Here is a 27,770-nt window from a genome sequence, read left to right as displayed (position 1 = left end):
CAGTTTCTAGAGTAAACGTGCCAACAGTAGTAATAAGCTTATTGGGATGATCTCAAGTTAGTTAAGCAAAAGCATACACATACAAACATAAAAATAACATCAAATGAATTTTTATATAGACATATACATGGATATGTACGCATGCGTGTGTCTCTCAGGACATCCTCTACAGTCCAGGAAGCCCCTGGGTAGACTGTGATTTCTCTGCAGCCTTCTCCACTCCCTTTCAAGATTTCTTGCCCTATATCCTCTACTGTCTCCTTGTAAACGCAGTGTACGTTTAAGGTGCTGGCTGTCACTTCCCCACAGGGTGTATTATATATTAAGCATGTTCTCTAGTAGGAATTTCAGGCATCTGTGCACAATGTGTCTGTGTGTGTCTGGAGGGGCGTTCTCCACACCTGAAATATTGGGTTAAACACACATTTCTCCTGACCTTCTGTCTATCTAGCCCCGCCTCTGCACCTCCCCACCCCAAACACACACTTTCCTGTCCATAAACAGATTCTAAGCAATTGCTGGCTACCAGCAAGAGACTGGGTGAAGTTTGGGGAATAGTTTAGGGCCAATAAAAGGTGAGGACCTTGGTCTTAGAGATTCTCCTGGTCACAGGAGGACTGCACTCTCATTCAATTTCTACTAGAAGACACTTGCTATTTCTCTTGCAAGTCGTTCCTATAGTTTAGCCCCCATTCCCTTCTCCCTCCATGCTCACACTCCAGCTTCCTTGTGGCACAAACTTCATTTAGAGTTTCATGTCCACTAAGCCAGGAAAACTAGCCCACAGCTCTTCTGTCACTTTTGGTTGCAGCTTCTTGCCTTTCTCTGATTTTGTTTTGCTCTGCTGTCCCTGTTCAGTTCTACAGCCTAGCTGGGTAAAGAAACACAACTCTGTACCAAGGCAGTAGATTTTCAACAGTTCCTGAAAGTTTCCTAGCAAAACAATGATATCAGCACTAGTTTGTCAGTGACTTTAAGAATTAATCTGTGACGCAAACCCCTAGGTTTTTTGTGTTGCTCCCTAGCCCATGCTCCACACCCCATCCATTTAAAAGGAATCCATGCATTCCTTTAGGCTGACAACTCTGAGCATTGATAGGGAAGGAGGAAAGGAAGGAGGTAAAGAGGCTCAGAGGGTCCTTACTTGCTTCACTGCAATTCACAATCCATTGACACTACTCCTAACAAATGAGGACTTGCCCCAGTTCAAACACTGGTTTACATGATCCAGCAATCATTAAACATTTCAGGGTAAGATGTTCTTGCTGAAAAAATAAACTATTTAAGTTTCACATTAAATGGACCTACAGGCTAGGGGCCAGCTAGCAATTTTCAGTAGAAAATACAAAACAAACGGAAAATTCCCAACAACCCTAAAGGAATAGAGTATCACATGATTAGAAAATTTTAAACCAAGCGACCTATTTATTAAGTACAAATCTACTGTGGACTTAGTATATTCAAGGGCCTAATACTAGATATTATAAAGTGGCTAGATTTTTCTCACTGTTGAATTTATTACCACTATGTAATGCAGTCTAGGAATGTGCTGTGTTGACTATAGAAAATGCCTAATTTAGTAGCCAGTGTTCATGGTAGTAAAATGACTACTTTTGAAGAGAGAACATACATGTTTGTGGAATTTCTTTTCCTTGTTCCTTGAGTGTCATATTTGAAAGTGAGATTGTTTTTGTGAGTTTCCACCAGATAGCCTACATGTAGCCGTAATCCAAAGGATTCATAGTCATTTTACCTTTTTTGGGTCTAATTATCTCCTACAGGTTATGTACAAAGAAAACTTGGGAACAGGCATTCCAACCCCTGTCACTCCAGAGATTGAGAGAGTCAAACGCAATCAAGAGAACTTTAGCTCGGTATTTACAAATATATCAAATAATAAACTTTATTTCCCATTAAAAAAATTACCAGAATAACCCATCACCCTTTTTAAAAAGTAACATCTTAACAACAATTCTGTGTGCGTGTGTGTGCGTGTTTGTGTTATTACTTGACCCAAACCATTTAGACTTATATGAAGGGACTCACTTTTCTCATAGTAGTTTAACACTTTCAGCGACTAAGTGTGAACACTTAGATCTGAAATTCTGTAAGTAGAATTAACACAAGATTCCTCATCCTTATGCTCAGATCAGATAACTCACCGCTTTCCATTGTGCTTTTTCTTTCCCAGAATTAGCATTCTAGAATTCATCATTAAAATTATGAAGAAAAGAGTAAAAGCATTATCCTTACTAAATATTACTCACTAAAAAACTCCCTCCCCTCACGCCCCCTCCCCCACCTGCAAATGTCTCCCTTGTTTAATCTTTGTGCTTGTTTTGAATGTCTTCTGGGTACTTTCTTGTATCTCACAGGTTTTGTACAAAGAAAATTTGGGGAAAGGAACCCCAACACCTGTCACTCCAGAGATGGAGAGAGTCAAACGCAATCAAGAGAACTTTAGCTCGGTATTTGGGAGAAAGCTCCTTTAACTCGATATTAAAAAAATAATAATACCTTTCCATAAAACCAAAATTCTCACTATTAGTCCCTTTAAAATAATCAATTTAACAACTTCTTTTTTTTTTTTAATTTCAACTGAATCCTTCTGTTTTCCAGATCTTTTACTCACCATTTGACTCTAACGCTTTATACTTTCTGTAATAGTCCCTTAAAACTTTTAATTGGTTCCTTTCCTTCTCTTTTCACCCTTTATGTTACTTCTGGGAATTTTAAACTTCATTGATGTCCAAAAAACCCCATGTAACTCTTATTTACTTGGAACTTTTTTTATTCAATGTTTCTGGCTTAGTCTTGCAAGAAAAGACAGTACCCGAGGCCACACGTAGAAATGGGGCTCTTGCCTGGGAACAGGGGTTACCTTAACATACATCCTGTTTGAATAAACAGCAGCACTGAGAAAGAAAATGGCTCAGTGTTGGAACCCAAAGCAGTCTTATCTTGATACTTGTCCTAAACAAGCAATTCCACAAGCAGAAATCCAGACCCTCTTATTTTTTTTAAATACACAAATCAGAACATGATCTTATATTTAACGTTATTTTCTCTTTTATTAACACTGTTGTTGCTGAAAAACTCTATAATACTCAATATTCTGTGAAACTTCTATGTGAGGATCTTACATTCACTTATGCTTGAGATGGAGAATCAAACGTCATTAGGAAAATTTAGCTTGATTTTTTTAGTGGGTGGGGGAAGTTGGATCCAAAATGCTTTTTAATTGTCAGTTTAAATAATTTCTGAAAGTTTGATTCTTTCACATAATTAGATCAGTAACTTTCTTTGGTCCCACTGTCTTTTTGTTTTGTTTTCCTTTGTTTTTAATTACTACTTACTAATGACCTTTTGATTTTGTTAAGTTTTCATGGTAAATTAATATTACTTTTGGAGTGGAATATTCACTGTTTTCCCTGTGGGTTTATTATCATTATTATTCCTTTCTTTAGAAAGATTTGCATTAATTTTCAAAACTATTTTTAAATTATGTTCTTCTATATTAGAGTAAGTATATTATTGTATATATCTACTTGAGATCTTAATGATCCTGATGATCTTGGACAATTTCTTTTTTAAAGTTACAATTTGCATTAATTTTTACACAGGCTGCCTTTAGGCAAAATTGTCCAGTGGTGTATGCATAGACCCTTTAAGATATTATGGGAAATAAACAGAAGTACATATTAAAACACTGACTTTTAGACTTGACCACTTTTCTACAACTTGATTTTACTCAGCAAAGGCCAGTTTCGCCATATTGCATTGATTTAGTCTGGGGTTTTAAATATCTGTTGTTCTGTAAAACAGGTGTTCTGTGTAGGGAAAATAAATATTTGCCAATCTAATTAAAAATCATCTTTCTGTTGTAGACTAAATACTCTTATATTATAAATTTTAGGCTCTCATAAAATTATTTGTATTTTTTTCCTTAATTCCTGACACAGGGAACAAACATTTAATATATGAGTTAGTGTAAAAGTTGAATATCAAAGGCACTGGCACTTCATCTAAGGAAATATGAAATATGTTCTTGTCCAGATTTGTGCTTGAAAAGACAGGTTGACTTGGTGAATTTGTCTTTCCTGTTTGATGTCTGTAGTCTCATAGGAGCTTTCCTGCAAGGAAGGAGAAAGGGCTGTTTTGACTGCTCTTGTTTTTTCTGGATGCTTTCTTGTGTCATACAGGTGTTGTATAAAGAAAACCTCGGGAAAGGGACCCCGATTCCCATCACTCCAGAGATGGAGAGAGTCAAACACAATCAAGAGAACTTTAGTTCGGTATTTAAACAAACAAACAAAAATCCCTTTACTTTTAAAACCTTCAAAAAGATTCATGGCTATATTTTAAAATCTAATCAGCTTATTCCAATAAAAAACATTGACATATCTTATTTGCAACTTAATGCTGCCATTTCCTATGAGTCAGTTTCCCCATTTTGGTTAAACATTAATGTAATCATTTAACTTAAAAAAAAAATGTGTTATAGTGCAGCCTTTAAAAACATAACGCTCTCGATGTCTAAGCACCCACATTTGTCCTGCTTTGGCAAATTTGAGCTGAATGTAAAGCTTACAAAAATTTCTTCTGCGAAGATCAGACTGTTGACCTTTTCTAACCTTCTCTGTCCTTACTGGCATTTGTACAGATATTTCCAAGTTTCCATTTTCAGCATCTTGTCATTGCTCTCCATTTGCCTTAAAAATAATTCTTCCCAATATGTTCACCCAAACTAAAAATTAAATACTTTGACTTCTTTTGAAAGTTGACAAAAGAAGATTCGTATGTATGTATCTTCTTATATGCAATGTTTATAAAACCCAAATGTCCTTATGTGGTTTATTAATAACATTTCCAAATCAAAAATAACTTCCTTGGTTCTCCTTCTGTCTCTTGCCCTTTTTATTTTTTCCTCCTAACAAGCCAGGGGGACTAATTATTCCCTTTCGTGGTGCTCTCCGTCGCTCAGCTCTGCAGAGATTAGTTCAAACCACAAAAATAACTAAACTTTCCTTTCATATCTCTTCGTTTTCGCTGCTCTTTCCTGCATTCCCTTGCTTTTAAAGATGTCTCTAGGCTCATACAGGTTGGATCTAGAAGCTTCTGGTATTTTCCTTCCTCTAACCCACTCTCTCCCTCTTTGCCCTTCTCTTCCCAACTGCTTCACAAGACAGCGAAAGTGGTTGATGGCTCTTTTTGTTCTGGATGCTTTCTTATCCTACAGGTGCTGTACAAAGAAAACCTGGGGACAGGAATTCCAATCCCCCTCACTCCTGAGATGCAGAGAGTCAAACACAATCAAGAAAACCTTAGCTCGGTATTTTGGAGAGAAAGGGAAAAGAAGATGCCATTTAACCCCATAATTAAATTGATACTTAACATTTTTTCTTTTTTTAAACTCACTTCCTTTCCTTCGCTTCTAATATACCTCACTTAGCAAATGGACCTACTTTCACATTTCTGTGATACTATTGTGGATTCTATTATTTTTTATTTCAATTAATTCTGATTTCCATTCCATCTGGTATTTTAAAATATTTTTTTAAAAAACCCCTTGTCTTTTAGTTTGCTTGGATAACAACAAAACCAAGTTCTAACCATCTCAAATCCCCATGTGATTGTTTAGGTTGTACCATGCTTATGGAAATGAAAAAATAACACGGATAACTCTGACAGCCTTTCCCCGGCAGCTGAGCTCCTTACTGCCCTGCAGAGTCAGTTTCCCCATCCCACAAATGGCTGCCATTAAAGTAATGCGTGCCATCTTATCAGCATATAACTCCTGGCTCCTTGGACCACTGTGTATTTGGTGACAAGGAAGTTGAACTCACCCTTAAAATCTCGCAAAAATGGAATGTTACTTACGGTTGTTTTTCTGGATGCTTTCTCATCACACAGGTGTTATACAAAGAAAACATGGGCAAGGGAACCCCTTTACCTGTCACTCCAGAGATGGAGAGAGTCAAACACAATCAAGAAAATATTAGCTCGGTACTTTGGCAAGAAAGAAAAAACTACTTCTTTGATGATTTAAAATAATACATATTAATCCTACTTTTTAAAGAAAACTTAAACTTTGTGAATTTCTTTATCATATTTATCCTTCTTTACTATAGGGCTACTCCTAGCCTTAACCTCATAATAACAAGATTGCTTTAATCTGTAATTGAAAGTTCTAATATCAGGAAGTAACGGATTTTCCAATAAACCATCCTTTGGCTCATCTCTCCCCAAACTTACTCTCTATCCGCTACCCCCAAGGTCTCTTTGTTTTACATAAGCGTGAAATTTGGGGGGTGGCATGGTAGGTGTAACGGGGATCTTTCTGGAACATTGGAGTTGTGATTTTGTTGTGTTTTTGCACTTATGACTTTAGGTTCTGATTTGCCCTGTCAGATTTGGACAAAGCGACCTTGGGAAAAATAACCCCTGATCCTCTCCTTCAGGAATAATGACATAAATTAAGATCCAGTAGTGGTTTTGGCAAATGATCATCAATTTACTTAAAAAGAAAAGTGTCACTTGAAATGTTTTTTATTTTACCAATTTTGGTCCTTTTGTCTTTATCATGGTCTTTCACTGCTAACTTTAGTAAACCATTTCCTGTAAGCCTGAGCTCTGTGATGTTATACATGTTTATAGATCACCGGGGGGTGGGGGTTTGTGTGGGGACGACTTATGCTTATGTCATGAAGCACCTTGTGGTCCTCCCCATCTACACTATCTGCAGGTTTCTCCAATACTAGACTGCAGTGCTTCTGAAACGTGAGTGTGTATCAGAATCACCTGGAGGGTTTGTTAAAGCAGACTGCTGGGTCTTGCCCCCATAGTTTCTCATTCTGTAGATCTGGTGTGGAGCCAGAAAATGTACATTTCTAGCAAGTTCTCAGGTGATGCTGACCTTGCTGTCCCGGTCTCCACTTTGAGAACCATTACTTTTACAGAATTCTTCCTCGTGGATGGCATTTCCCAAACCTCTTGTGTCCCAAGAATGACACTGAGGGGAGACATTGAGGTTGAGGATGTGTCATGATGCCGTACTATGTTTCCTATTGATCTAGCATAATAGCGATATAATTTCTGAAAACATTCTTCCTTACTGATCAGTTTGATGTTGTACTAAACTAAAGCAAGAGGCAGAGTTGATAGCAAGGAAAAAAAGAGTAAAAATTGTTTCCTTGTTTGAGAGCCCATGATTTTACTCGTGTGTCAATATGAATTTAAGTCTCGCAAAAACGTCCCGTCCCCTGTTCCTGTATAAGAAGCAGCCTCCACGTTTTCAGTGTTAGAAAAGCCCAGGCCCCAAGTGCTGTTAAGATGATCTTTCAGGTGCCTGACATTCATAGCCTAGCAGTAGAGAGAAGGTGGTCTCGCACCCCTTTTGGGCATGCGGCAGTTCTGTCTTGCAGGCTGCAAGGGTTTCATAGCAGGGTCCTACCCTGAAATGTGTGTCTTGCTATAACTACACTTAACTTCCCTTGGAAACATATTTCTTTCCATCTAACCCCATTGCCCAAATGGTTTGGCACCCTGAGCCTTATAACAAATGATCTGTTCCGTCTAATCTTTCGGTAACTGTAATTTTTTTTTTCTTTTTGGCTTTTTGGATCCATTGGACTCTTGTAGGTTTTGTACAAAGAAACTGTGGGGAAAGCCACCCCAACCCCTGTCACTCCAGAGATGCAGAGAGTCAAACGCAATCAAGAAAACATTAGCTCGGTATTGTCTTGAGAAACGAAAATGCTTTTCATTTTGCAAAGTAACCCCTGCAGTTTGGCCTGCTCCTAACTCCATCCTGGCTTAAAAACAAACAAAAAGCCAGTTGTTTAGAATCTCCTCTAAGTGATATACCACACTTACCATTGCCATTAACTGTTTTCAGGCTTTCTTCTTGCGAGCTGTTCTCACTAATAGTAATAGTTTAAACATGGAGTTTTCTCCCCCAAATTGCACTATATTTAATAGCCTGAATATTGCCTCCTAGTGATTTTTGGGTGCGACTTTGTATCTCACAGGTGTTGTACAAAGAGAACCTGGGGAAAGCCACCCCTACCCCCATGACTCCCGAGATGGAAAGAGTCAAACGCAATCAAGAAAACTTTAGCTCGGTATTTAGAGAGGGGAAAAAGAAACTGTTACACTTTTAACAAGCGTGGCAAAGATGGTTATACCACTAATTTATCTCACAGTTTCCCCAGAACTTTTGTTTATCTTTTAAAATTCTTCTTGACCCACTTAAAAACCACATCCCAACTCTACCAGCTCAAACTGAATTCTTTCTTCACCTTTTGCTTTATACAATAACATTTTAACGGCTTTATCTTCCTGAGGTGTTTCTTACGTAGTGGGCTGTAGTTGAGCCGTAACACCAGCTAGATGATGGTTTTCAGAACTCGTTTTCTGCTCTCTGATGTCTGGATGCTCTCTTGGCTCCTCTAGGTATTGTACAAAGAGAATATGAGAAAAGCAACTTCGACACCTGTCACTCCAGAGATGGAGAGAGCTAAGCGCAACCAAGAAAACATTAGCTCGGTATTTCTAGGATTAAAAAAAGGAGTAGTGCAAAAACTTGGAAAATAACATTTTAACACCATAAAAACGTGCCTTTCTCATTCAACTGAAAAACACACTAAAACGAAAAAAGAGAGAAATGCAACATCTTGGAAAATAACATTTTAACACCATAAAAATGTGCATTTTCTTATTCAACTGAAAATTTAGACTAAAATTAACACAACTGTGCTTTTAAATTCCAAATGATCATACTAAGACATAACCAGTTAATTGCCAATGTTTTCTCTCCCCTTTTACTTTACTCTGAGGTAGTCTTACTTAACCAACTGTAACAAATTGACTTCCTAACACCCTCCATCTTCAGCTCGCCTTTATTTTAAAGGTACTCTATGAAACAGGTAATACTCTGAAATGGATGCATTCTTTGGCTTTGATATTTTGGATTTTTCGTGTCTGGAGGACTTTGATTCCTGTATTAGCATATTGGTGTATGAAATCTGGACATAAACCTATGAAAAATGATAGTTCTTTTGAATGTCAGCGTCACACTTAGTGCCAAATACCATCCAATATGCTGGTGCTGTAATTCCCGGCAATCACAAGAAACCACTTTTTTCTCTTTCCTTTCAAAATTATACTGTGCCCCTTTTCCTTTGAAAAGGAAAGTTACATTTTCAAAGTCGAATTCTTTCTCTCCTGGTGCGAGCCCTGCCTGTCCATCTTCACGCTAACCTGTTCCTCTGTTAGCCACGGGTCTCGCTGGGTCCTTTCAGTCGACTCAAGCATCCCTACCCAGCTCTTTTCATCAGCATCTGTTGGAAAGGTTATAAGGCTTCAGAATTAGGACAGTACCGTGATCTGTACTGATTCATGTCTCTCCTCCGTCAGGTTCTTTATTCTGATAGCTTCCGGAAACAAATACAAGGCAAAGCTGCCTATGTCTTGGACACTCCAGAGATGAGAAGGGTGAGGGAGACGCAGCGCCACATCTCGACGGTGAGTCCCGAGTGCCTCAGGACTGGCTGGCCTGGCTGTTGGAACACGTGAAAGGAGAAATGGTCACACTATTGTATTTTCACAAAGTGAACTCATGAAATTTCAGGTGAAATATCATGAAGACTTTGAGAAACACAAGGGTTGCTTTACACCGGTGGTGACAGACCCTATCACTGAGCGAGTAAAGAAGAACACACAGGACTTCAGTGACATTAACTACCGAGGTATTCAGAGAAAAGTGGTAGAAATGGAACAGAAACGGAACGACCAGGATCAGGAAACTGTTACAGGTAATTGAGCCCTCCGGGGGGGGGGGCGTGGGGGGGGGGAATCAACTGAAAGGGAAGTAGAAGAACAAAAGTGACATTATCTACGGCAAGGCAAAGGATAAAGGACCTCAATCTGTGTATTCATTAGGTGTGAAAGAACCTCTGTTATTTCACAGTTCGCAAAGCTGACATCTCTTCTACCTTATGCTTAATCTCCTCTGAGGAGAAGACATGACTAGAACCTAAGCTGAAATAGTGTCATTCAATCCTCCTGTGGTTACGTTTATGCCTTGGTTTCCAAGTTATTGAAAGAGTCCGAGAACATCTGTTCTGATCCTTAATCTCACTCTCAGGTTTACGTGTCTGGCGTACTAATCCTGGCTCAGTGTTTGACTATGATCCAGCAGAAGACAACATTCAATCCCGAAGCTTACACATGATTAATGGTATGTTATGCCGAAAAAGGCTTTTGACATAAACATCATCATTTAGTGGGCTGGAGTCAATGACTTTCAGTCTTTGAGGTTCCTGGCCTCCAGGGTTTTCAATTTCCTGAGTTGCCCATTAGCTTAAAAACACCTCCTTACCTAGTGGGCCAAACTCATTTTCTAGACAAGTTCAAGTTAGGGAAAGATTGTTTCATTGCTGCAGTGTAAGACTCCTTCAGGCCCTGTTATTATCATTTTTATTCCTAAAGAAAAAACGGTAATACATCTTTCTGTTGGAGAAATAGTGGGAAAAAAAAAAATACATAGGCAAAGGGCAGAGAATGGATTTGACCTTGAGCAACTTTCTGAACTCTCTTATGGCAAGGAAGATGTCATTCAACAAAACAGGCAGCATGCCTTTATGCCTTCTTTGCATGTTATAAAACAATACATAGTACTTGTCCTTGAAGGACTTACACTCTAGACTCCTGATGAAGAGAGACGAGTAAATCAGTGGTTACACCCTGACACGTGCAATATTAAAGGTCCTCACACAGATTGTGGAAACGCCAAGAAAAGGCATCTAAATTAATTTGGAAGTTAGGGAGAACTTTCTGGCAAGGTTGAAGGTGGAGCTTGAATGTGAATATAACAATATATTCACTTTGGTAAGCTGGGAAAATGGGCAGGGTGGAGGGAAGGAGTGGTCAAGGACGGACTCCAGGATTTGAAACCTGACTCTATCATGTGTCACCTGACCTTTGGTAATTTACTTAAACTTTCATCTGGAAAATGAAGATGGTACCATATCCCAAGAGTTTTGAGAGTGTAATCCGTGGAAATCTACTTAAAACCGTGCTTGGGAACAAATAAACAAACAAAAACCAACTGAGATTCAATTACTGATAGGCATTACTGCTACAGAAGTTTCACCTCTGCTCCCTCTGCAATCTCCTCTCCTCCAGTCCAAGCTCAGCGCCGGAGCCGGGAGCAGTCGCGATCTGCCAGCGCGCTGAGCATCAGTGGCGGCGAGGAGAAGTCTGAGCATTCAGAAGCTGCCGACCACCGCCTCTCCACCTACAGCGATGGAGGCATCTTCTCTGCAACCTCAGCAGGTACAAGTGAATGGCGCTGACCATGACCGCCATGGCTGGCCAGCTCACTGGCGGTTACTATAAGAGATGCTTTGAGTAAAAAAAAAAAAAAAATCTGGATCATTTCTTCTAATGAGAAAAGACTAGAATCTAGAATTGTGGAGAGGTCCAGGAAGTTAGGTGTTTCATTTTTCTTCCTCCTTTCTTGGAAATCATTGTTTTTAAATTAGGGAAAGAGACAGCACTGCTCAGCTGCTAAACACAGATTAAATGATGCCTAGCCACATTGTCTTTGTTTTCAACTATTTTTTTCCTTCCTTTCAGCTTACAAACATGCAAAAACCGTAGAGCTCCAACAACGATCATCTTCAGTTGCCACCCAACAGACAACAGTATCCTCTATCCCGTCTCATCCATCTACTGCTGGAGTAAGTAAATAATAAAAATGTGTTCAAATCATTCTTATTTTCTGATATGTGCAAAAACGATTATATAGGTATTCTGCTCTTTCTTTTTTAATGAAAGCTTCTGTTTTATATAATGCTCCTTTACTACATATCTCTTGTTAACGGTAATATCAGAAAACCTTCATTACGCAACTCAAATAATTAAAAATCATTATTCAACGATTTAAAAAAAAAGAAAAACTAAAGCAAATTATCAATTTGGGCTCTTTGGTCCCACCCACTGTGTTAAACTAAAACATTTGCCGTTTGGAATCATTCTTTAAGAATATTTATATGGCGGGGCTGGCCCCGTGGCCGAGTGGTTAAGTTCGCGCGCTCCGCTGCAGGCGGCCCAGTGTTTCGTTGGTTCGAATCCTGGGCGCGGACATGGCACTGCTCATCAAACCACGCTGAGGCAGCATCCCACATGCCACAACTAGAAGGACCCACAACGAAGAATATACAACTATGTACCGGGGGGCTTTGGGGAGAAAAAGGAAAAAAATAAAATCTTTAAAAAAAAAAAAGGAGATTCATATGTATGCACGTCACATATAAACATGTCATATCTTAGATCTCCCCTATTAATATATATTAAAGAGAGAAGTCAAATCATGTTTGCAATTCACCAGACTACTTTAAAACTCTTAGTTTAAAACCCTGAATCTCATTCATAACATCACAAAAACATAATTCTTTAGGATTGAAATGAACAATGTTTGTATGAAGAAAACTAGCTTTACTAAAGGACATAAATGAACATCTAAATAACTATTCAGACCCATTATATTTCAGGAAGGGAATCTTGTAAAGTTTTCATTTCTCCTAAAATAAATCCATAAATTCAAGGCAATTCCAATCAAAATCCCAACAGCCTATTAAAAAATTTTGTATGTTAATCCTAAAATTTATTTGAAAGAGTAAAGATGCAGGAATAACCAAGTAAATTTTGAAAATGACAACAGAAAAGGACTTAACCATATCAGAGCAAAACACATATAAAGCTATTATAATTAAATATGGATTTAGCATAGGAATAGATTAGAAAAAGATGAAGTGTAGAAATGGACCCTAAAAGAATTACAAATCAGCAGGGGGAAAAAAAGCAAAATTGTAAAAAACTACAGAAAAATAGAGACTACTTTTATAATATTGGGGATGGGGAAAGCCTTCCTTAGCAAGTTCCAAAATCGGGAAATATAAACGAAAAGACTGACAGATTCGACCATAATAATTTAATTTTTTTAAACAAAAAGAAACAAGTCAAATTGAAAAAATATTTGCTGCATACATAACAAAAAAGTTAAGATCTAAAAAGCATAAAGCTCTCCAAAATTCTTTGACAAATTATTCCCCTTCCCCTCAAAATAAGAAAGACCTGAAAGCGTGTGAATAGACAATTCATACAGGAAAAGAAGTAAAAATGGCCAACAAAAAAAAATGTTCTTGAGTATAAACCAGGAATATGCAAATTAAAACAATAATAGAGTATCATATTAAAACATTATAGTAACGAACTTTTTAAAAAATTAATATGCACATACCATTTGACCTAATTAATTAATATGCACATACCATTTGACCTAATACTTTCACCTTTAAAAGCTCTTTCTTCTGAAATATTTGCCCAAAGACAAACATTAGGGGGTTAGTGTAAGAAAAGATCGTGAGAATTGAATGTCCAGAAAAATGGAAATGGCTAAGTAATCTGTGGTATAACTAAAACATGAAATTCTCTACAGCAGTAAAAAGAATGAGATACATCTATATTTAGATGGAAAGACCTACAAGTTATATTAAATGGAAAGAACAACTCAGAGTATTATTTATAGTATTGTTCCATTTACCCAAGGGGAAGGGAAAACCTACCCTTGGATATGAATGTATGTGTATCTATTTCAGAATGCAACAAAAAATATGTAGGTTACATACCAAATTACTAACCAGTGGCTGGTTAATTTGAGTACCTTCAATTTTTATTTATATCTTCAAGTTGTTACAATTTTTAAAAATTCTATTGTATTGTGATGATTACCGTGAACATGAGATCTACCCCCTTATCACATTTTTAAATGTACACTACTTTATTGTTCACTGTAGGTTCAAGGTTGAACAACAGATCTCTAGAACTTATTCATCTTGCTTAACTGAAAGTTTATGTCCACTGATTAGTAACTCCCCATTTTCCCTTCCCTCTATGTTACAATTTTTTTGTTAACATTGTGGAAGATAGCTTTTAGAAACTTTTAATACTGGTATACTCTCAAACTCTGAAAGTGAGAGATGACAGGCAACATTGCTGTGGTTTTTCAAATTCTTCTCCAAAACACAAGACTGACCTCCTCAAAATGGAAAAAAAGAAAGCCCATATATAAACATTTTTTCACACACAGTTTTATGAATATATAATTAACATAGTATTAAGTTCATCATTTGAAGTGTACAATTCCAATGATTTTTAGTTCATTTACATAGTTGTTCAACCATCACCATACTCTAATTTTAGAACATTTTCATACCCTAAAAAATATCCTTGTACCCATCAGCAGTCACTCCCCATCCTGAGCCTGCTCTCCCCTCTCCATCCAATCCTGGGCATCCACTAATGTATTTTCTGTCTCTATAGATTTGTCTATTTGGGAAATTTCATGTAAATGAAATCACACAATTCATGGTCTTTTTGTGACTGGCTTCTTTTACTTAATGTTTTGAGGTTCCTCCATGTTGTATCATGTATCGGTACTTCATTCATTTTTATTATCAAATATTATTCCACTGTATGGAAATACCGCCTTTTCTCTATTCATTCATCAGTTGGTGGGCATTTGGGTTGTTTCTACTTTTTGACGGTTATGAATAATGCTGCCATGAATATGGGTGTACAAGTTCCATTACATGGATATATGTTTTCATTTCTCTTCGGTATATACCTGGGAATGGAATTGCTGGGTCATATGGTAACTCTATATTTAATTTGGGAGGAACTTCCAAAACTGTTTTCCAAAGTGGCTGCACCATTTTACATTCCTACCAGCAGTTTATGAAGGTTCCAGTTTCTCCACATCCTCTCCAACACCTGTTACCATCTTTCTTTTTGATGATCATCTTTCTGGTGTGTGAAGTGGTATTTCACTGTGGTTTTAATTCGCATTTCCCTGATGACTAATGATTTTGAGCATCTTTTTATATGCTTATTGGCTATTTGTATATCTCCTTTGGAGACTTCAGATCCTTTGCCTCCTCCCCCAACCCTTTTTTTGGTATTAAATTGTTGGAGTTTTAAAAATATATTCTGCATAGTAATACCTTATCAAATATATGCTTTGCAAATGTTTTCTCCTGTTTTGTGAGTTGTCTTTTCACTTTCCTGGTGGTGGTTGCACACTCTCTTTTGTGCAACTTAAATTTGCGGAGTTAAGTCATAAGAGACCTTGAAATTAAGGGTGAGGGTTAATTGTTGCAAATCTAATAAATTTTTTTCCCTCCTCACTAATAGAAAATCTTCCGTGCCATGTATGACTATATGGCTGCTGATGCAGATGAGGTGTCTTTCAAAGATGGAGATGCTATCGTGAATGTTCAAGCTATTGATGAAGGTTGGATGTATGGCACCGTGCAGAGGACTGGCAGGACCGGCATGCTCCCAGCCAACTATGTCGAAGCCATTTAGGCATGTCAAAGCATCACACGTCTCTGCAGGACCTACAACTATTGCAGTCAGTATTTCTGTTTAAACTCTCCACTATTATCCAAGTTCTCAAGCTGCCTAATGGTTTTTCTGTGTCAGTATGATGTATGGTTCTACCATCCCTTAATTTGTTTCTACGTGAACCCAATAACTCTCCAGTAAAACAAATGTTAGTATCACTGATCTGTCCAATTACTAAACTGGATTTACTTTCTCATTATTTTCTGGACTTGCACATAAAACTTAAGAGACAACATTAAACCCATAGGTTCCTTATGTTTTAAATTGCCATTATCAAATTTTCCTGTGGGTTTTAAAATGTTTAATTTCAGAAGAGAGATTTTAAAAGTTTCTGCAATGTTCTATTATTGCTGCATCAACCCAGAGTCTTTCTCCATTATGAAATGTTTAACATTATTTCTTTTCTAAAACAAGGATTCTGAACATGTTATTAAACACATTAAAGCAAAATGGCAGTGACATTCACCTTTTCCTTGCTTACTGAATGCTGATGCTTTTATTTCTAATCCAGTTCTGAAGTTATAAAGCTGATAGTCAATATAAATTGGTGACAAGTTAGTAACTAATAAAATCTATTAATTCTGCAACAAACACCACTGATGGAATGAGCATTATTCATTTTTAATAGTTTTAAGATCTACAAATAAAAAATTTCAATAAGGCAAATCCCTCGCACCAGACGTCGCTAAAAAAAATTAAACTAAAAAAAAATGTACTGTTGAAAGTGGCACAAGCAGACTTTCTCAGAACTCTATCCGTACTTGTCTTACTTATAAATAGAAACAATCTGTGGGATACAATCCTAACCTCAGGGGATCTTTCTCATCTGGATCCAGTGGGCTGGCAGTATGTGGCAAAGGTGGGATGCCAACCGTTTAATGGCTTAATGCTTAAATTAACAGAGTATCCTTTCTAAAAAGCAGAAGATCTGTCCATGTTACTTTAGAGCTGTAGTAATACTGCTGTCCTCAAGCTTCTTAATGTGTCTCTCTCTGAGACTCACAGTGAGCACACTAGTGAAGAGTGCACACTTGCGGATGATCAGTTGACTACACCTGAATGCGAGGCACTGTGAAGATGCTGGGGTTCGAGTGATGAACAAGAGACAGTTGGTGTTCTTATGAAACTTACCGTCGCAAGAAAAAGGCAGACAATGCCTAAGCATCCTCATGGTGGGAGAGTCACTCTTCCCCTCCCAGGTTTTCCATCTTCGCTTACAATGGGTTAAAAATCCAGGTTAAGCTGGGCAACAATCCCACCGTGCACTAGAGATATTCCCCCCCCCCCCCCCGCCAAGTTTTGGGAACACCCAAAGTATATCTGTCTCAGTTACAATAAACGTTTCCGTTTTCAGATTTCCTGTTCACTTTATAAGGCTGCCAAAGCACACTATACAGTTGCTATTACAAAGAATAGACACATTTCTCTCTTAATTCTAGGCTTTCTTTTGGAGCTTGGAACATTTTCAACAGAATACAAAAGTAGAGAATCCTGCTACACTCACCTCCTAGCCTCAAAAGTTATCAACTCACGGCTAATTTTGTTCCATCTCTAGCGCACCAATGCCCTCCTCCCATTACCTTAAAATGAATCCTAGTAATCACATTTCTTAAAATATTTATCACAGTTGACACACCTTAAAACACGGAATACCTAGTTTTCAAATTTTGCTGTTCATCCAACTTTCTAGCCATGTGCATGGGTCATTTTTGTAAGTCCCTTGTATATATCTCCACTACCACACAGTCACAGGACGTAAAGCTGCAAAGAACCTCAGTAACTATTCATGCTAATTTCAAGAGGTTGTACAAGAGACAAACGTCTCTAGGTTACACTCAAACCCGGTTCTCTTGATCACCAGTGCTCATAGTACCACCCGATGCTACTTTTGAAATGTACGTTACGATTTTTCATTTCCCCGTCAAATTTTTATGTTGAAGTCCTAAACCCCAGTGCCTCTGAATGTGACTTTGTCAACTGGGTCATTGCAGAAGTTGTTAGTTAAGATGAGGTCATTAGTGTGGGCCCTAATCCAACAGAACTGGTGTTTATAAAAGAGGGAAATTTGGACAAAGGGACACATAGACCCAGAGAACATCATGTTAAGATGAAGGCAGATAATTGGGGTGCTGCCTTCACATGGCCAGGGAATCCAAAAATTACCAGAGGCTAGGGGAGAGGCAGGGAACAGTCCTCCACACAGCCCTTAGAAGGAACCAACCCTGTTGACACCTTATCTCAGTCTTCTAGTCTCCAGAACTGTGAGACAGTAAATTTCTTTGGTTGAAGCCACTGGTTTGTTACAGCAGCCATAGTAAACTAATACAGTATCTTTCAACATCACTAAGTCTATTTTGTTTTTCTTATTTAAAAGCAGCACGGGTTTAGAACTGTGTAGAACCCATGAAACTAGGAATTAAACAGGAGCCTCTATGGTTAAAAACAGGCCATAAAAGGAGACAAGAAGAAAAACGGTTCCCGTGTTTGTGGAGGGATACAATGCTCACTTTATGCAGGCATTTGGATTATGCTATTCTTACTCATTTCAGGTCTCACGAAAACAAAAAAGTCAAAAAACCAAAACCAAACAAAAACAAGGACCAGAATTGTTTAATTTTTATAGTTTTATTTCAGATTAAAGTGCATCTCTTTAAAAATGTTTCAATATCCAGTTTCAATTGGCAAGTGGTAACAGTCAACTCTCAATAGATCATGAAAAGTTTTACTGTGGATCAGACATAGATTCTCCCTACCTCCACCTGGTCATAATGAACCCGAAAATACACTTTTCGTATAGGTCTACCTGCTTCAAACATTGTACAAGCATTACACAAATAAAACTGGCTGCACCCTAATTTCCCATCTACAAGTGCAGCTGAGGAATGAACAGATGCTTCTGTGAAGTTTCAACTTAAATCATTTATCAAATATAAATACTTTCTGAATGTAAAACTAAGCTCTCAGAGTACATCAAATGATGAGAACAAAAATATTATAGGGCTAATAAATGACTGATTTGGCTTCTCTCAGTCCTTCTCTAAGTGCATATTAATCAAGTCTATCCACTGGAGGTAGTGTTAAGATAGATGGAAAGCAATCGATTACTCACCAACACAGAAAGCAAACTCCTGGATCCCCTGACTTACTTCACAGGTGTGACAACCAATTAGTGCCAAATGCCTTTCGCTCATGCCTCATGGTCCCTTAGTATCCATGGCAAACACTTAACTACATTTTAAGAATTTAAGTAGGAGGAAAAAGTTTACCTACAAAGTACTTGGATCTCCTAGTACACGTCTATTTGAGCAATCGTAAGATATAAATGTAATCAGGGGAGCCCACTTTATGAAGTAAAATCTAAATAACAGCAATAGAAATTAAGAGATTAAGGAAGCAAGATCGCCATTCTACCAGCTATAAGCAAATAACCAAATTGACTACATGCCAGGTACGAACAAAACTATCACTTCCAAAAGGGACGTAAAGGGCCAGACAGTAGACACGTCAGGTGCTACAGGCCAAACAGTCTGTCAGACTACTCAACTCTGCTGTGGTGGCAGGACAGCAGCCAAAGATAATATGTGAATAAGTATGACTGTTTCAAACTTAATTTATGGACAGTGAAATTTTAATTTCTATATTTTCATGTGTCACAAAATATTATTGACTTTTTTCAACCATTTAGAAAATGTAAAAAACATTTTTAGTTCATAGGATATATTAAAAACAGGTGGCAGGCAGTAGTTTGTCAACCCCTGCTCTATTAAAAACTTACTGGGTAAGACTACCATCTCTCAGTTTCTATATTCAAAACTGATTCTGTCCTTAATTCCATTTTTCTATTAGAAAAGTCTCATTCTATAAAAATAATTCTTTAGACACTTGTTATTTAATTAAGTATCAAAATAACTACTATACCATATTCCATTTTCAGCTCCCTGACACTTTTGAAGGTGAACTTCCTAGTTACATGTAATTTATCCATTTAAGAAATAATGCTGCCTTTTGTTGGAAATTATTTCTTAACTTACAGCTTTTTGGGGGGCAGAGTATTAAATAACATATATTTTTAATAATTACACAAGGTATTTATGAACATTAATTATGGTACTGGTATGTATATAACTCGGATTCCACTGGCTGCCAGCTATTTCCAAGTACATAGGGATGTTTGTCCCTATACTACATGGCCTAACCACTCTATTAATAATTCAGCTCAGTCGGTCTTTTCCTTTCTAATTTTATCTTTTATCAGTATATCAATCTCTACCTGCATATAAGTGTGCTAATAAGCTTAGTTTTATCCACAATTATAAATCTGTACACTGTGGCATTAAGATGTTTCCTCTGCTGGAAGGAGAGGTTAAGAGCTATGTAGGTTTTCTCTTTCATGTGACATCAATTTAAAACACTGCTTTCAATTTTATACTCTCAGGTAAGGGGAGAGATTATCTTTTATTCTAATGGTATATTTCAGGGGAATCAAAATTTACAGCTTGGCACTCCATGTTTGGTTTTAATTGTTCTTTGGTGAAAGGCTTGGTATATAAAGGAAAAAATGGTTAAGACTACATTATAAAATTTAAGATTCTATTTCAAGAACTGAGTTAACACTCATGATTCTGTTAGACTATTACTCAAATATCTACAGATCTTCAAGTCCAAACGACTCAGATTTTAATGGCTATTTTCAAAAAGCAATATACAAAGCCTGGTATATAACAGTCATATCATTAATTGAGCCATTAGAAACCGGAAAGCCCAGATTTCCTTTACAGATCAACAAATCAATAAATTTTGATAAATCAATTAAAAAAACCCATTGCTTAACTTCTGGCTACATTTTCTTAAGGGCTTTGGATGAGGGCAGTTCTTACAAAGAGTATTTAAATATGTGAGGGAAATATAACGTCGTAACAGAATGCCAAGAAAACTCACTTTTAGAAAATCAAATTATTCAACTGTCTTTCAAATTCCATTTTATAATGAAATAGAAATTTTCAACCATGTAACATAACAGCAAAGTCACCAGAAGTCTTCAGTAAAATGACAAGGCACATCTGTCAGGTACGACTTACAGTACTAACTACTAGCAAATTAATCTGAGGAATAGTCTGTTTTCAATGTTTATTTATAAAATAACAAAGTCCCATAACTTAGAAGGCAAGAATCATTTAGAGACTCAGTATATCTCTAATATTTTAGAACTTACTTTTATATTAATAAAAAAATCAGAACATAATCCACATATTCTCATGAGAAAAGACTCTCATTGTCCAAACTGCTTAAAAGGGTTCTTCATAACACAAAACACTTAACCGCCTATTTAAAAACATAAATCTTCCATATTTAAAAGAGGTAAAATTCTTTCAACAATTTAAAACTTTGAACTTTAATTTGAAGCCTTCAAGACCAGTTTGCATCCCCAATTCATAAATTTGAAGAGGTTACTTAAAGACTGACCACCTTTTATCTTTTGTGGGAATAATTCTAAGACTTAAACTTGCTTGGGTCATCAAAACCTAATTTACAGCTTGAAGCCTCTTGGGCCTGCCTACCACAAGTGTAGTTCAGACATGAGCATTTGTATGGATCACGTGGGAGTTTTTAGAACTATCAGGCCCCATACATCGAAGACCTACTGAATCAGAATCTGCATTTTCACACATCCACACAAGTTTGAGCATTGTGTTAAAAGTCAGAACTTCACTCTAATGTTTGTATACAAAGTACAAGACCTCTCTAATGGCTTAGGGATAAAATGGACACAGTTTGTGCTAAGGAGCAAAGAGCTCTCTCCCCTCACCGAAGCTTAGCCTAATGTCAACAATTGCTACTTTATAGCCTCCCAGCCTGACAGATTATCTCCCTGAAAATCAATCATGAAAGGTATGAGATGGAAGATAGGCCTTTCTTACTGGATTATTAAGTCAAAGTTGGAAGGAATGGCATTAAGAGACAATTGGACCCCTTTTAATTCATGTTGTCAAATTTCCACTAACCAAGCTTTTTAAACAGCACTTACATTTAATTATTCTCATTCTTTTATCTTTTTTTAAAAAACCTCTACTTGTATATTTTACACTTAACCCTCCCATTTTTCCTAAATTTTGTTACTTGCCCTGTCACTTTTAGGTAAGATATAATCCAACTTTCTTGACATTTTGATGATTCTTAAATATATAAGAGAATCTCTGACTACTTTCAAACTGTACAGAAAAAAAGGAAGCCATGGGGAATGTCAGGAACTATCATGCTTTTAATATTCAGATTTACATCTCCTTTTTGACTGTATTGCCCAATAGCATTACTGTTTACCCTGACTCCTCCTGCACACAAGCTCCAGACCATTCAACACTGGCTTTCAAACTTGTTCAAATAGTGGAGCATCTTTATTAATGGGCTCATTGAAATACTGAAAATTGAAATCCACTACGAAATCCATTTTGGAACACGAAAAATTATACTATGCTTCTGCATGCAACTAGATTTTTATAAACGAATAAAATAAGAACTCACATTTGAGTATTCTTACTAATATTTTCCATTTGTTTTATTAATCATTAGAAAATATTTGAAAAAACTATTACCACTTTAATACTGAAAGAACACACTAGAGCTGATCAAGGAATATTAATGCTTTCTGCTATTCAGGAATCATTCAGGGAAAATTGTAGAAAACTTTAAGGCAAGAATATTGAAAATAAGGTACCTCAAATATACACTTGTAACTATTATCAAGAATGAAGACTTAGCAAACTGGCTTTTGCCCTCAAATAATATTTAAAATATATCCTTGTTGAGCCACAATGTTTTAAAGTATCTGTGCTCACCTCAAATTCAGTGATTTGAGTAAATAGTAATCATTTTCATCATTTTCTGCTACACTGTTCACCTCCCCAAGAACTTCATTTCACCAGCAAGTTTAGTTCACAGAAGCATTAAAATACGTAGTCATGAAATGAGTTAATTTTGACTCCTTCAAACACACAACCCCTTCCTATACTTGTTCACTAAAAATTTGTGTTCTTTACCATCAGTATAATTTGGGAAATAAATGAGAGACAATTTAAACCACAATTACAATTGTTAAAAAAAATTCCTATTTTTCATTAATTTCTTCAAGCTACAATCCTCAGTTCAGCAGTCCCAGAATTTCTTTAAAACTATCCTTGGTATATGAATATCAAACTTAGAACCTAAAATATTTGTAATGATGATGGATTTATGATTATGAAAAAGACACCAACTTTTATTGTGGCTGGCTGGCGGTCCCCTTCTCAACATGGGAGCAAACGAAACACAGGATGAAACTTTCTAGAATTTGCTGAAGAAATGTGCACCTTTACAAGTAGGGGTTAGTTCTTATTAAAGTGTGAAACTGAGAAGATCACTCACTCATTCTACGCAAAGAACAAATGAGATATTATCACTGTTAGAAAGACAAAACAAATATGGGAAGCCAGGCACTAATACTAGTTGGTAAAATTTACAAATATTTTAATTATATACACTCTGTTTTTTAAAACTAGGCAAAACAAACATATTCCAAAAGAACAGTTTCAAATTTCTTCCAAGTTTGCTTTAGGCGTAGGTGAAAGAACAGATAAACTCTATGTTTCTTATAGTCCAAGTGGTAATTAAAATACTCTAACGCTCCATTGAAAAGAATGTCATGAGGCACACTGTCTAGTGGCTGATACCCTCTTCCAAACCAAAAGCGGGAAAAAAAGATGTGGGTATGAGTAGCAAAGTTTTAACACTTTCTCATTTCTATAACTTTACTCAATTTGGTTACTTTAGAAAATAAAGTTGTGATTTAACTAAGACTATTAACTAAGTACAAAACTATTTGTTGTTTTATCTGTAGATACAGAACCCTACAAACACCTGCAGCAAGCCCACAAAGCACTTGTACTGTCCATACTGATATTCAGTACTTAATATATACAAAATATGCTTCTATAAACAAAACAAATGTATTCACAAGAAGCTGCAGAAAAATTCATGCAATTAATGAAGGCTGAAATTTATAAATTAAAACCACTGTAATCTATACATAATGTACAAATAGTCGTGCATTTCAAAATGAATACTATATGTCTCATAAGAGTTAATTTTCACAGGCAAATGCTGCTGCACAAATATTTGCTAATGCAAATAAATGAATGGAATCTTAGTAAATTCTGCTTTAATATTTTAACCTCAAAAGTTGAAACTTTTGGTACTTTTCTTGAAAGTTGTCCAAACAAAGCTGACATCTGTGAAAAATGTTACAACTCTTTTGCATCTCATTTGAGGTGTCTTACTGAGAACAAGTTTCTTAAACCTTGGGCAAAACAAAAATAGATTAAAAAAAAAAAATCAAGTATAAACACCTGTATCAGTTCAGCAAAAAGTTCAAATAAAAATTTTCAATTTTACTTATTTAAAAATAAGATATATTTTACATAAAATGTTTCATTAGAATATGCATGAGTTTAAGTGTAAAATAAAAAGTATGCTTTTGTTTCTATTTTCTGCTTTTACATTTTAGTAAGATATTTAAATTTGGAGGGAAAGCACACATAGCAGCCAAGAAAATACATTATGTGGAAAGAAATGATCTCACATAATAAACTTACAAAACTGAACTTACATACTAAGTCATTGCCCTTCAAGATTTGAAATGTTATCAACTTTGCAAACATTCACTCTGAAATTGTGCTATATTTCAGGACTTATTTGATGAATCAACAAATTCAGTGATGTTAAAAACACTTCAATTTCCTCTTAAAATACTAGACAGAATTTTCCTGGGCTGGCGACCTCCAACGTGACTGCAGATTTTTTATTATAGAGTTTGCCATGCTACCAAGTTTCTCATGCATTTCAAATAGCTGACTTCCTGAATAATTATGGAGATCTTCTGAATTCAGTTGAAGAGCAAGTGCACTAATCTGTGCCACGAGATTTTTAGATAGCGGAGTTTCTAAAGCAACAGGATTAATTAAATCTAAAAGAGAAAAAAGCAGAATTAAATCTATTCCAGATAAAACTTAAGCTGTATAAATATCTCCTTTTAGGTTAATGAAAAGTTTAAGTCCCTGAATTTCAAGGTGATAATACAAGTTGTGGTAGCCCTGCTCAAGAGAACAAGGAGACAGAAAAATCGACCAGAGCTTATTTTAGGCTATAAAAGAAATTTCCAGGGGCTGGCAGGGTGGCACAGTGGTTAAGTTCATGGACTCTGCTTCGGTGGCCCGGGGTTCAGATCCCGGGCATGGACCCACACAATGCTCATCAAGCCATGCTGTGGTGGCATCCTATATACATAATAGAGGAAGACTGGCACAGACATTAGCTCAGGGACAATCTTCCTTGGCAAAATAAATAAATAAATAAATTGTCACACTACTTCATTTTTATTAACAGTGTAACCGGAACACAATGTTTAGTTTATATCCTTATTTGAGAGCTTGATGGAGTAGAAGTTGACAACGAGAGAAAGGCAATGAAATATACTTAAGTCAAATCAGTTATTTTTTTATACACTCAGCAACTAGCATGAAAAAAATATTTACGATTTTCTGACTTTATGATGGTGCGAAAGTGATATGCACTCAGTAGAAACTGTACTTTGAATTTTGATTCTTTTTCCTGGGCTAGCGATGTGCGGCGGTACTATACTCTCTGGTGACGCTGAGCAGTGGCAGCAGGCCACAACTCCCAGTCAGCCACGCAATCATGAGGGTAGACAGCCCGATACACTTACACCCATTCTGTACCCATACACCCATTCTGTTTTTCACTTTCAGTACAGTATTCAATAAACTACATGAGATATTCAACCCTTTTTTTTTTTTTTATAAAATAGGCATTGTGTTAGATGATTTTGCCCAATTGTAGGCTAATCTAAGTGTTCAGAGCACATTTAAGGAAGACTAAGCTAAGCCATGATGTTTAGTAGGTGTATTAAATGCTTTTATTTTTTTTTTTTCTGCTGAGGACAATTAGCCTTGAGCTAACATCTGTGTCAACCTTTCTCTATTTTATATGTGGGTCGCCACCACAGCATAGCTGATGAGTGATGTAGGTCTGCACATGGGATCCAAATCCGCAAACCCAGGCCGCTGAAGAAGAGTGTACTGAACTTAACCACTAAGCCACAAGGCCAGGCCATTAAATGCATTCTTGGCTTAACAATATTTTCAACTTATGATGGGTTTATCAGGATGTAACCTCACTGTAAGTCGAGAAAGATCTGTAAAACCATAACAAATTATTTCTTCAAGAAAGTCAGTTGATTTTGTAAATAAAATTGTCTCATTTTGCTAAAATATACCTGAGGCAAGTCTGTCTTCATCAGAAGAGAGAGATTTATTTTCTATTCCATTTACTGTTTTCTCAGAAATATCAAAAACTGGAATCTCTTCTAGTCCACGAGACTTCACCTTGATTATACATTCAGGCCAGTAAAAACAAAACAAAACCAAGAAATTGACAGTTACTTTTAATAGGACTAACAGTACTAATGCTGGAAAAGAATCTGACATGATATGTTCTATAGCCCATCACATGATTATTAGCTTAGCTAATATTGCTAAGAAACTGTGTTCTACTAACAACACAAAAAATAGCATTACAAAGGGTCTTCTCAAAGAGATGGTTAGGAATTGATATTTCCTGATGGACTTCTCAAGAAATAAAGCCATGGTAGCCAAGAAAATTACATTATATTTCCCAAGTTTATCAACATGGGAAAAGAAAATCTCAGGTAGATTTTCAAGCTTAAATACAGACTTCTTTTTAAAAGAATACAATTTTCATAGCTGTTCCCAAGGGTTACTGATTACTGATTGAGAAAACACTAATTTCAGAATGTTACCAGTTACCATATGACCCAGCAATTTGACTCCTACGTATATACCCAAGAGAAATAAAAATGTTCACCTACCCACAAAAAAAACTGTATATGAATGCACATAACAGCATTATTTATAATAGCAAAAGTTGGAAACAACCCAAATATTCACCAACTGACGAATGAATAACATGAATGTTGTATCTTCATACAATGGGGTATTATTTAGTCATAAAAAGGAATGAAGTATTGATACATGTAAACTTTGAAAATATTATGCTAAGTGAAAGAAGCCAGCCACAAAAGACCACAAGTTATACGACTGCACTTTTATGAAATGTCCACAATATGCAAATCTATAAAGAAAAAGATTAGTGGTTGCCCAGGGGGTGAAAATGAGGAGTGACTGCTAATGGGTACAGGGTTTCTTTCTGGGGTGATGAAAAATGTTCTAAAATTAGATCATGGTGATGGTTGTGTAACTTCATGAATATACCAAAACCACTTAATTGTGCACTTTGGGTGGGTGAATTTTATGGTATGTGGATGTATCTCAATAAAGCAGTTTAAAAACATCTATGTGTGATTTCACTCGTGGAATATGAACAAACTTATGGACAGAGAGAACAGTTCAGTGGTTACAAGGGAAAGGGGGGTGGGGGATAGGCACAGGGGGTGAAGGGGAGCACTTTTGTGGTGACAGACAAGAAATAATGTACAACTGGAATTTCAAAATGATGTAAACTATTATGAACTCAATTAAAAAAACCCATATATATATATATATATATACACACATACATACATATACATACATACACACACACACGTAATTTTCAGAGACAATTCCCAGGGCCCATGGACCACTGAAAATACTTCAGAAACTAAACTCTTGATATATGAGACTGAAAATTGCTAATACAGTTTTTTTTAACTGGTTAACAATGTTTTTAAAGATCATAAATAAATTAATACTAAATCAAGGACTTTCAAGAGTATAACAGAAGTCTTCAGTAGTTAGCAAACTCTAGTCTCAAATTCTAGTATAGAATATTGGTTTTCACCCTTAACATATCCTATTTTTCATTTATTCAGAATTATGCATAATCTCAATGGATACATAAAGGGTCTCTGAATGGGTTTCAGGAGAGTCTGAATCCTTCTGAAACAAAACATAAAATTTTCCAAACATATTTTTATAGGAGGGAATAATCTTGGCTTTTATCAGAATCTTGAAAAATGACCACAATCCAAAATGTTTATGTGCAAAAAGATGATAGGAAGAGCAAGTAAAAGAATTAGTCACAACTGTGTTGGATATCAAGATCAAAACACCGTTAACTACAAATCTGTAAGATTTTTGTAAATGTTTAGATTTGAACATCTATGTTTTAGGAAAAGCACCCATGGAACCAATCAATTTGGTGGAAATAAGAGGTAAGGGGGTCAGAGAACA

General features: G+C 36.4%; 2 protein-coding genes across 24 annotated transcripts in view; one reads left to right on the top strand and one right to left on the bottom strand.

The window, feature by feature from the left end:
• The window catches only part of NEB (nebulin), a 189,279-nt gene extending 173,217 nt beyond the window's left edge, over positions 1–16,062 (top strand). For 2 of the 18 annotated variants that reach the window (XM_046658453.1, XM_046658452.1), the window contains exons 142-155: positions 1,782–1,874; positions 2,376–2,468; positions 4,203–4,295; positions 5,240–5,332; positions 5,914–6,006; positions 7,642–7,734; positions 8,031–8,123; positions 8,455–8,547; positions 9,418–9,525; positions 9,632–9,815; positions 10,148–10,240; positions 11,188–11,337; positions 11,641–11,744; positions 15,259–16,062. In XM_046658453.1, coding sequence (XP_046514409.1) covers positions 1,782–1,874; positions 2,376–2,468; positions 4,203–4,295; positions 5,240–5,332; positions 5,914–6,006; positions 7,642–7,734; positions 8,031–8,123; positions 8,455–8,547; positions 9,418–9,525; positions 9,632–9,815; positions 10,148–10,240; positions 11,188–11,337; positions 11,641–11,744; positions 15,259–15,432 — 1,557 coding nt within the window. In that variant the 3' untranslated portion in view covers positions 15,433–16,062. The remainder of the gene's footprint in view (positions 1–1,781; positions 1,875–2,375; positions 2,469–4,202; positions 4,296–5,239; positions 5,333–5,913; positions 6,007–7,641; positions 7,735–8,030; positions 8,124–8,454; positions 8,548–9,417; positions 9,526–9,631; positions 9,816–10,147; positions 10,241–11,187; positions 11,338–11,640; positions 11,745–15,258) is intronic. The other 16 variants (XM_046658456.1, XM_046658455.1, XM_046658454.1 and 13 more) reach the window with 16 other exon arrangements.
• A 6,885-nt stretch (positions 16,063–22,947) lies between these two features.
• RIF1 (replication timing regulatory factor 1) overlaps positions 22,948–27,770 on the bottom strand; it is a 58,535-nt gene continuing 53,712 nt past the window's right edge. For all 6 annotated transcript variants that reach the window (XM_046657896.1, XM_046657900.1, XM_046657901.1 and 3 more), the window contains 2 exons: positions 25,796–25,904; positions 22,948–24,466 (listed from right to left, as the gene is read on the bottom strand). In XM_046657896.1, coding sequence (XP_046513852.1) covers positions 24,252–24,466; positions 25,796–25,904 — 324 coding nt within the window. In that variant the 3' untranslated portion in view covers positions 22,948–24,251. The remainder of the gene's footprint in view (positions 24,467–25,795; positions 25,905–27,770) is intronic.

The sequence above is a fragment of the Equus quagga genome, chromosome 4 (genome assembly GCF_021613505.1).
Source record: "Equus quagga isolate Etosha38 chromosome 4, UCLA_HA_Equagga_1.0, whole genome shotgun sequence".
Taxonomy (NCBI): Eukaryota; Metazoa; Chordata; class Mammalia; order Perissodactyla; family Equidae; genus Equus; species Equus quagga.
This window is presented reverse-complemented; position numbering and strand designations above follow the sequence as displayed.